The sequence below is a fragment of the Euphorbia lathyris genome, chromosome 8 (assembly GCF_963576675.1).
Source record: "Euphorbia lathyris chromosome 8, ddEupLath1.1, whole genome shotgun sequence".
NCBI lineage: Eukaryota > Viridiplantae > Streptophyta > Magnoliopsida > Malpighiales > Euphorbiaceae > Euphorbia > Euphorbia lathyris.
In genome coordinates, this window is record NC_088917.1 from 52,698,426 (window position 1) to 52,709,251 (window position 10,826).

General features: G+C 33.1%; 1 protein-coding gene across 1 annotated transcript; it reads right to left on the minus strand.

The window, feature by feature from the left end:
• Positions 1 to 4,825: 4,825 nt before the first annotated feature.
• Positions 4,826 to 9,634, minus strand: LOC136203665 (uncharacterized). Its single transcript, XM_065994867.1, has 7 exons — positions 9,263 to 9,634; positions 8,952 to 8,993; positions 7,155 to 7,237; positions 6,959 to 7,061; positions 6,620 to 6,833; positions 5,545 to 5,639; positions 4,826 to 5,460 (listed from the first exon to the last, which is right to left on the minus strand). Exons 1-7 carry the CDS (start codon positions 9,402 to 9,404, stop codon positions 5,204 to 5,206), a joined length of 936 nt encoding a protein of 311 aa, XP_065850939.1. The 5' UTR covers positions 9,405 to 9,634; the 3' UTR covers positions 4,826 to 5,203.
• Positions 9,635 to 10,826: the final 1,192 nt, after the last annotated feature.

The window sequence follows — 10,826 nt, forward strand, 5'->3', positions numbered from 1 at the left end:
CGAATTTGAACGATTAAGAAGAATAACACTCAAAGTTGATTTCAAATGCATTAGTGTTTAAAGGAAAAGAAGAACGCAAATCCAAATTGACTAACAGAATCTTCATGAGAGTCTAACGGCAGAAACTAAACAGTTCACCGAGAAAAACGTTAGGGACTTTACCATGTGTTTTTGAAAATACAGAGACTAAACAATGTGTTTTGTCAAAATATAGAACTAATAAATTAATTACCCCAACAAATAAACATGCATGTAATACTACATTAAGTAAAAGGATTATGTAGGTTAACTATATTTAAAAATGTACACTGTCAGTGTGAATATCAACTTGAAGCAATTCTACAATAGTTTTATTATTGATTTTCCTTTCTGCTTGAATGTTAATTACCTCAAATGCTGTTGATTTTCTTTTCTGCTAGAATGTTAATTACCTTGTATTAGGTGTCCGCTATGGTTACTTTGTTTCTTACAAAGTACCGTTACTTGGTGCTCATTTTCACCATTGGATTAATTTTATGCTCCATCATCCAATGGTGAAAACCACACCAAGTAACAGTACTTTGTAAGAAACAAAGAAACCATAGCGGGCACCCCTTGTATTATATTGTTCTCGTTTGAAGCATTAAATTTTTTCATATAGGTGTTCGCTATGGTTACTTTGTTTTTTACAAAGTACCGTTACTTGGTGTGGTTTTCACCATTGGATTAATTTTATGCTCTATCATCCAATGGTGAAAACCATACCAAGTAACGGTACTTTGTAAAAAACAAAGTAACCATAGCGGGCATCAAATATATATATATATAAAAGTTGTAGTAATAATTCCCAAAATGCTAAATTTAAAGATTAAAGTTCAACAAAATCCCAAGTTAATTAAGTAATAGTCTAAGAACTACTTTTCCTCAAGCTAACAACTTGATATTATCAAGGGTAACAACTTGATTTGCAATATGAACTATTCAAAACGAAGCACTGTTTTTTTTTTTTTGTTCTTTACAACGTCATCCACATTTCTTTCTTTCATTCTTTATTTATTTCTTTTTACTCTAAGGGGGCGTTTGGTTCGGGATCTTTAGGAATGGGAATGGGAATGGAAGGGTTTCATTCCCTTTGTTCTTGTTTGTTTAAAAAAAAAAACTCATTCCCTTTACCGATTTTAGATTATGGGTTTACCCCACTTTAGGTTAAGCCATTACCCCAAGCTATGTAGGGAATTGGATTCCCTTTACCCTATTCCTTTTCCTAAACATATCCAAACACAGGGGAATTAATGCTTATTCCTTTCATTTCCTTTAGTTTCCCTTTTTTATTCCTTTTCCCTTACCCCTTGTGAACCAAACGCCCCCTAATTTCATTTCTGCATAGATCATGTAGATAGAAAAAGACTGAGAATAAAACATCCTATATTTTACTGGAACCCTAAAAACATTATGTAGCCTCTAAATTTGAGCCTAAGAGCGCCTCTGGCAAGACGCTATGCTCAAAAAGACGCACTTAGGCGCAATGCTATTTTACAGAGCCTGCCTTTTGCCTTCTAAGAGCATCTCCAATGCAAACACCCTTTAAAATTACTACTAAAATTTAACACATCATCTCAAAATATATTATTTTATTTTCTCTCTCATCAACATCACTTTTGGCAACTTTTTTTTTTTTTAAAGGTGCCAATGCTAAAAACCTCTAAGAGTTATCATTATGGTCCCACAAATCATCATTTTATATATAACTTATTTTAATAATAAATATTGTCATAGAATTCCACCAATAGTAGTCAACTAAATCATTTTTTTATATTAAAAAAAAAAAAGAAAAAGTAAGAGCGGCAAAGGGTACCAAAAATTGGCAATATTGCCATAATCATTTAAGCAACCTTTGTTACTCTAATGCAAGACACTCTTTCAAACACCTTCCATGTTATCAAACACCCTTCCAAGCACCTTGCATTGGAGATGCTCTAAAGGGATCTCCAATAGAGGATGCTTAGCAGAGTGCTTGGTAATGTGGCATTGGCTTTGACAACTTTCAAAAGGTACCATCTATTGAAGTAAGAATAGTTGCTTGAAATTTTCAAGTAATGTTGCCACTTTTTGGCAACCTTACTTAAGATTGCCAAAAAAAAATTAATAAAAAAAAGTGAATTACTTACCAACTATTGGTAGGTATTTATGACAATATTTATAATTAAAATAAATTATATATAAAGTAGTGATTTATGGAGTCTTTATGGCAACTTTTAAAATTGCTTACTATTGGAGTGTTTTTTTTAACAAAAGTTGCCAAAAATTAGGTGGATGATTGAGGAAATAAAATAATATATTTTAGTAACGATGTTTTAAATTTTGACACTCTTTAAACCAACCTCTATTGGGGATGTTCTAAGGTGACAAGCCTGAGCCTAAAGCCTAGAGCCTAAAACGCACCTTTGATAACTATGGTTTCAGGTTGTGAATGCGTCAAAGAAATTTAGGATAAACTTGAGACCGCATTTGAAGGGACACAGAAAGTGGTGAAGGATGTTAAGATAAAAATTCGAACTGTTCAAAATGGAATCAAATGAGTCTATGTCTGAGATGAACAGAAAATTTATAACTACTGGGAATAAATTAAAAAATCTAGAAAAACCCTACGAGAATGAGGAGATTATCAAGAAGCTCTTGAGATTAACTAGATTGTACAAATTCACATATTTCATGAATCTATTGCCACCATATAATTTTACATTTATTGAACTCCTAAGTTTAAATTAACAGCAAAATTAGATTTTTATACCCATATGACAAACCTTTTATTGGGATAACAAATGGGTAGAAGTACAGTTTCCCTTAAACTGTGACATACTTGGACAAGTCATATTTTTTGGACAAATTTCACTCCACAGTTGGCACATTAGACCACATTTTACTCAAACCTTAGTATACTAGGACAAACAGCCCATTGACTACATTTCTCATAAAATGTCAACATTAAATCCCTCCTCATGACAAAAGAATGGACCTCCTAACCAAGAATAACACACTTGAACAAAAAAGTGGACAATTCTTTCCTAATCCAAGCATTTCTTAGGTATATGTTTGTTGACTTATATTTCTTAAGCACATATTTGTTGAAGTCATTGTCCAACCTTTTGTACAATTATGTTATTTTGTGCAGGAAGATCCATTCTTTTAATCTAAGGAGGAATTTCATTGTTAATATCTTCCCTGAGAACACTTAGTTTATGAAAAATGTAATACATGTACGAGTCAAGGCGCTATTCGTCCAACTTGCCAAGTTTGAAGTGAAATTTGGCCAAAATAGAAAGATTATTGCAGAACTTGTTAAGGGAGTGTAAACAGGAACATGAGCTGATGCAAGTGTTACTTACTCTGAAGTTAGCTGAGGCAAGTGAAAGCTGGAAGATGAGTTCATTTCATACAAACTGTAAGAGACATGCACATTGTTGGTTAGGCTATCAGTAAGTTAACAGTTAGTTGAATCAGTAGAGTTAATATCAGAATTGTAATTGCCAGAGTATAACTACATGGTACCCGAGATGTACCATAGACACAGATATAACATATAAAAATACCATAGAAACTTGAAAAGATTAATCAGATCAACTTACCAAAAAAGGAAAAAGAATTTCTCTTCTCTCCAACCTCTTCTGTTCTACTCCTCTTCATTCTCAAGATTCCCATTCCAACAAAATTTGGTTCATTTATTTGCAGATAAATAATAAGATACACAAATTTAAAATGTCAACATGTATATGTTCATCATTTATTATAGTATAAGGAAAGTATATATCTAGATGACATGAAGAATATCCCCTTTCATGCCCATTGACGGATCCAGGTTTCAACTGGTGATATATGGATGCTCAATTGATATTTTTTAGGTGCTTTTGTATAAAAAAGTTAAGGCAAAAAGCATTATTAGGCCCCTGATCTTTCATTTTTTGATTCATTAAGCCTTTGATCTTTTATTTGGATACATTAAGCCTCTGGTCATTTATTTTTGGTCTCATTAAGCCCTTTATGACCAAATTAGTAAGTTATAAACACCTAATTCTGTTAAAAATACATTATTAACTTCATTTGTATTTGAAATTATTAAAAGGAATATTTTTTTTCAGTTTGAATTAATGTTTTAACAGTTTTACTACAACCACATTACACATCCAAAACTGCTTTCAAACAGTGAAAATTTACAAATTTCGAATGTAGGTGCAATGGATAACAGTCAGTTAACCGAATTTTATGTTCAATTTTTTTTTTTTTTTTGTCATAAAGGGCTTAATGAGACCAAAAATAAATGACCAGGAGCTTAATGCATCCAAATAAAAAATCAAGGGCTTAATGAATCAAAAAATGAAAGATCAGGGGCCTAATGATGCTTTTTGCCAAAAATTAAAGCTCAGCTTCATGAAGTTTTCCATCATTTTCAGGCGAGCAGTGAGTGCTCAAACCCCATGCGCCCCCCTGGATCCGTCCTTGTTCATGTCAACACCAAATATCCTGATTCTTAAAATTATCTGTCACATAAGAAAATATGGCATTCAGTGGGAAAAAAAAAAGATCCTGAATTTTTTGATAGATGCCAGATTCCAACTGAAACCTTTTTAAAGTGCTTCTTCACAGGTGGCAGATACTTGCCATAACTTATTCCATGTTGGCTTAGTCCAACTAAGGGCTTTCAAAGTCCAAGTTAGCATTCGGTTAAAAACGAGTAACTGACCGAAAATTGAAGCTTGAAGTGCTACTTGAACCTTAAATATTTATAAAGACAACACTGATACTTATCCTATTAAATCAAACCATTTGGCACACGAGCAAACCATGAAAATAGAAGAACTGAATTTGATACATATCATACTCAATGTGGTAATCGAGAATTTATCTCTTCCATGGAAGTCAACAGCAAAAAGCTGCAATACAATTTTAAATAAAAATACCACAACAACAATAATTTTACAAAATTCTATGACCGTGTAGTACAAATTTGCAGAAAATTTGTCTTACCCCAAAATAGATCTTAAAAGGATTCAGGAACTCGAGATACAAGCAGAACCAAACTATTTCCCCTTAAAGATCCTTGTATAATCAGATCATTATGTGCCTCAACTAGCTGCCTATATGCTCACAACAATCAATGAATTGATCAAATGGTAGTACATAGATAGGGAGGGAACACGAGAAGGCCAATATCAAATCTCGTGGTAGTTCAATTATCTTCTCGAGTAGGAGGTGGTTCAAGTAGTCTCACAGAACGAGGAAGCATAAACTCAGCAAATATAGGATAGTGTGACGAAGGATAATATCCATCAATATTATCATTCACAACTTCACATAAGGCAGGAATCAGAGATCTACCTCTAAAAAGAATCCAATCCACATGAAGATCCTGAGTTTGGCGATCCCAGCAGAGGCACAGTGCTCTCAATATCAACTTGAGGAATTCAAGAGCTCCTTGCTTGTCACCTGACAGCAGTAGATAATAATGTGAGGATAGTACTGTACTGTCCTGTTATGCTATGAGACCTATACACAAATGGCAAAAATTACCTTTAAATCCATGATATGTACGAATGAGTGAGACATTTTTCCTCGCCCGAGCATTGGGCCATACATCCCTCATATCTCCCACTGCACCATGTTCTCTGAGGGGAAGTTAGCAGCACTTGGTTCATCCAATAAGTAAAAATGAAAAGGAAAAGAAACAAACAAACAAACAAACAAACAAAAACCTTGCAGACATATATTCATCTATCACTAAAATTCAATTGACATAGTTCAAACTCGTAAAGACTGAACAATCAATTATCTGTTCCTACGGAAAAGAATGAAATAATAATAAATATATAATTTACAACATAAAACAAAAAATAATTTCTTGATGTTTGATAATCAGAAATGTGCAGAAACAACCATATTCAAGACGATTAATGTACCACGAAAAACATTGGAACGTCTGGAAGGAAAAAAAAAAAAAATTATACTCACCACCTCTACACAAGCTACCTTGGAAATGGCAGGAGGACCAAAAGTAAACTACTATGTTTCTATGTAGAAGAGCATATACCTCTCAAAGCACACAACTTCTTTCATCATGCACAACTGCTGCAACCAATAAATACCTATTCACACAAGTAAGCTCACTCGCAAAACCATGGTGCCTTAACCATAAGACAATAAGAAATATTTCATCTTTTAAGCACCAACTTCAAAGAAGTATTTAACAAGAGTAAGTGTCCCTTCTGCAGATTATCATCAACTAAAACCTCTTGTTGATTTCAACTAACAAAATGCACTTCAAAATGATATGTCTAGCCTAAATTTCACAAGTAACAATAGCCTCATTTTCTATTTGGAAATTTAAAACAAGAAATGAGCGTAGCATTCTATCACATATCAAGCATACTTCTGTTTATGTCAAAGGTAGTCACATATTTACTTTCACTGTTTCAATTTCACAGGGCAATTAATTCTAGTATTCAATACGATGATATAAATTAAGTTTCCCTTAAAAATCAATATACATGATGATAACAAATAGAACACAATAGTCTCCTAATAATATACAGCTTGATCTCAACAGATTAAAAATATAAATATCTGGATTTCTACATGCAATAGGTACCTTGATCTCCCAAGAAGAAAACGTCCAGTAGTTGATTCCTTTTGCGTGTTAAACCCACCACAATATACAACTGGCAAACTTGGAGGTAAAGATGCAATATGTTGCCAAGTGAGTAAAGCGCTTCGTCTGCGGGCACGAGGGCTGATTTCATCCATGTTTGTATTTACTATCTGAAATGAAAAGCCTGGTGGCTCAACTCCTTTCAATTGGAATGTGTGGAGATCATGTCAAAGAAACACGTGAAAAACAATCTACCCAGATAATGTAAAGATAAAGAACCCAGCTGACAAGTGACATAAGAAAAATCTGGAAAACTAGCAACAGAAACTTGCAAGGATATCGCCCATGTGGCAATACATGGAACTGCACCACCCCATGATATACTTCCCGGGACAGAGGGTGAATCTGATAACCAAAAAGTTCCACCTTCTATCAGCTCAACCTTCATTGGAAAGAAATGGACAAAAACAAAGGCCAAATGGCTTCAGTATCTTAGATAACACACATCACATTGCAAAGGGAAATGCTTTTATACCTTCTCCTTGTCATAGAAGATGGAGCAGTGTTCATCTGAAGTGTCTTCAGATCCTTTCCTTGAAATTCCAAATTGATCATAAGCTGAAATGACGAAGAAACCACGCTCAATTTCAGGATCCATAGGAGCAAGAGAGAACTTCAACATTAGAATCTTAGGGAAAGTGCATGCAACTATAATCTAATAATTGAGAAATTAAACACAGACCTTGAACAGTAGGTATAATGGGCATTAAGTGGTAATAAAACTAAAATTTCAGGTATTGAAACAAAAATACAACTGAAAGTTCCATTCACTTTATTTCTCATCCATATGGTTAGCTATATAAAATAAATACTTCATTCTCTTCCCATAAGCCTCCTCACACCATCTCAACCAACCAAAATTCCAAATGACATTGCTACTGGACTATCCAGTAGGAAAACAGCCTATTTACTTTTTGTTTTTCTAAAAAGAAGTGGTAGTCCAATATAATAAAATATGCATAACCTCCTTCCCATCTCAACCAACAACCCAACAGCTTCTAATCAAATATCATGATATTAATGGCCAACAGTACCCTAGGAGATGAAGCTCCTCTACATGATATTTGAAGCAACTACATATGTTTTGTCAAATATAAATAAACAATATATCCATCCACATTCCACTAAAAAACCACTATGGTTGATTCCTCCCAAATTTTGTTGAGAATGGTATATCATAATGACTCCTACTTTAGCCTACTAAAGGAAAATGATTCAGAACTTATGTTTTGAGAGCGATTTGTTTTATGCCTCTATCCTGCTAAAACCACATACTGACAATAACACACTGATAAATGAGCATTTTGAGAATAGCATACACTCCAGATTGTAATGAGGTTTAACAAGTTATGGACAATGGCATCTTCCATTCTAATAAGTATATGATTTGAAATTGTCTCAGGTACGATATACCTATAGTTTCATGAAAGAAAAGATGTACAACATCAATAACACAGGGCTATTTTGACCTGTAACTTCTAATGCTTGTGCTATTAGAGACAAATTTATTCTTGACGCCCTCACCTTGAGCTTTTAGATTAGATGGTTCTTCAACATAGTATTAAAGGGTTCTTGAAGATTTGGGAATTCAAAGTGCCCACTAAGTGGATCTATACTCATCCAATAGGGCACTTGCATAAAAAACCACATTAGGGAGATGAACTATTCTCGAGACTCACATAACAAGTTTGAACTTATAGGTTGAACAGTTCTTTGACATGTGCAAGGTTAATGTTTACATGCTGAAGGTATATCCTTACAAAAGCAAAAGACCAATATGTACAAGCTAAAAAGCTCAAGGGCATTGAGATATGCAAGTATAATGGGAAAAGGCACAATGCAACAAAGAGGGTATGTCTGCCCTCAGATGAGGAAGTAATTGGGTTAATTAGAATTTTCCTAAGAAGGTGAACGAGATGCAGTCTCAACCTTCACCAATTTTCCGTGAGATGCTCGTCCCCAAGACTGAAACTTCCAGTGTTGCCTCACTCCTAAATGATATAATTGAATGATGCAATATGCCCCAAGTTTCTAATTCCAAATCAGAGTAAGCAACCAAACTATAAGAAATCTGATTACCAAGGGAAATTGAATGATCCTTGTTATAATATGCATGTGAACATGATTATTGCATATAGCAGTTAGAAAGCATCTATCAGTATAACAAGGTCAGAAAAGAATAGTTGTCGCACAATCTTATTTACTCAGATTCAGCAACTTAAAAATCACAAGTAGACAAGAATTTGAATGATCAATTATCATAAATATTTACCTGGCAAGCCCTGTTGAAGATAATCCAACTGCGATTTCACACCTAAAGGGACAAACAAAACATAGGCGAAATTCATCAACAAGAAAAAAAAAATCAAATATTAACATATACACTCAGATATAAGCAAAAGTAACCGAGAGCAAACAACCATTAACCAGAATGCATAATCGAAGGCCATATCCAAAAGCACGAAAGGACAAGAATCCATACCTGAAACACAAATAAAAACTACCTAGAACAACCATTTCAAGGCAAACGAGAAAACAAGAAACAAGATCATGAACAAAAAGCAGAGAGGAGAAACAACAGACCTTGTTGAGTACAAAGAATCAAAGGAGAGTAACTAGTGATAACACTTATACACAAATCTCTTCTCTTCTCCCATGAATTAGGGCTATCTTCTGTCTGATCTTCATGAAGATTGAAAGTCATAACAGTCAAAGAAACACTCATTGTTCTTCGCACCGAATACCAGGAAAACCAGAAAAAATAAGTGAACTGCCTGCTTATTTCAATGCAACCTCTGTTTACCCAACCACTACATGATTATAAAATGTTGAAATCAAGTTATAGAATTCAAAATCAGCCAATAGGTTTATATGATATTGGCCGATTGAATTCAGAATTCTACTGTATGCTCTCCCTGTACTGCAGCTGTGCGAATGGGAACTGCAAGCTTTTCTATTATTTTTAATTTTTAATTAACGAGCAAAACTACAATAAATTTCAATTGATTTGGAATCCTCGCGGAATTTACTTCCTTGTCCTTTACATTCGTGCTTGAGTCTAGCTGCGCGGTCAAATGCTACGTGGTGTTTGTGAGAAAATATTCTCCAGGCTTTATTTATTTATTTATTTGATTAGAAAAATAAATCATAAATCAATGAAAACTAGTTTTCATTTAGGCGCCGTTTGTTTGGGGAAAATATTGTGTTCTGAAAAAATTTTATATAGAAAAAATATTATGCAGAAAAATAAAATATTTTCCTGTGTTTGGCAACAACATTAGAAAATATTTTCTGGTGTTTGGCTACAACACTGGAAAATATTTTCCAACCACTAAATATAGATTTTCTGTATTTTTTTTATTTTCAATTGTATATTAAAACACAAAAAAAAATATGTAGAGACGTGGAAAACTGTGAAAATGTAAAAAATAGAAAAAAAAATGTAAAAAAACTGATGAAAACAAGAAAATGTAAAAAAAAAAACACGAAACACAAAAAACGTGAAAAGATGTGGAAAACACGAAAACGTTAAAAACACGAAAACATGCAAAATATGGAAAACAGAAAAACGTGAAAAAACACAAAAAAAAAATTATAAAAATTTATTAAAAACACAAAAAGTGGAAAAATCCGAAAATTACGAAAAGTAAAAAAATATTAAAAACATGGAAAAAAAATTGAAAAACACAAATGTGAAAAAAATAAATATAAAAACACGAAAACATTTTTTCACATTTTCGGTATTTTTTGTATGTTTTCTCGTGTTATCAACGCTATTATGTTTTTTTGCACTTTTTCTTCTTTTTTGTGTTTTCACGTTTAGCTTTTCGGTTTTTCCCTTTTTCACGTTTTCTTTTTTTTGCGTTTTTTTATTTTTCGCATTTTGTTACTTTTTCGTGTTATTCACGTTTTTTCATGTTTTTCGTATTTTTCACGTTTTTGTGTTTTTTACGTTTTCGTGTTTTGTTTGCATTTTTCGTCTTTTCATGTTTTTCGTGTTATTCACGTATTGTCACGTTTTTGTGTTTTAGTATTTTTTTGTCATATTCTCGTGTTTTGTAACTTTTTTATATTATTTATATTTTTCGTGTTTCATATTTTTACATTTTTTAACGTTTTCCCAATATTTCTCTGAACGCGTATTTTT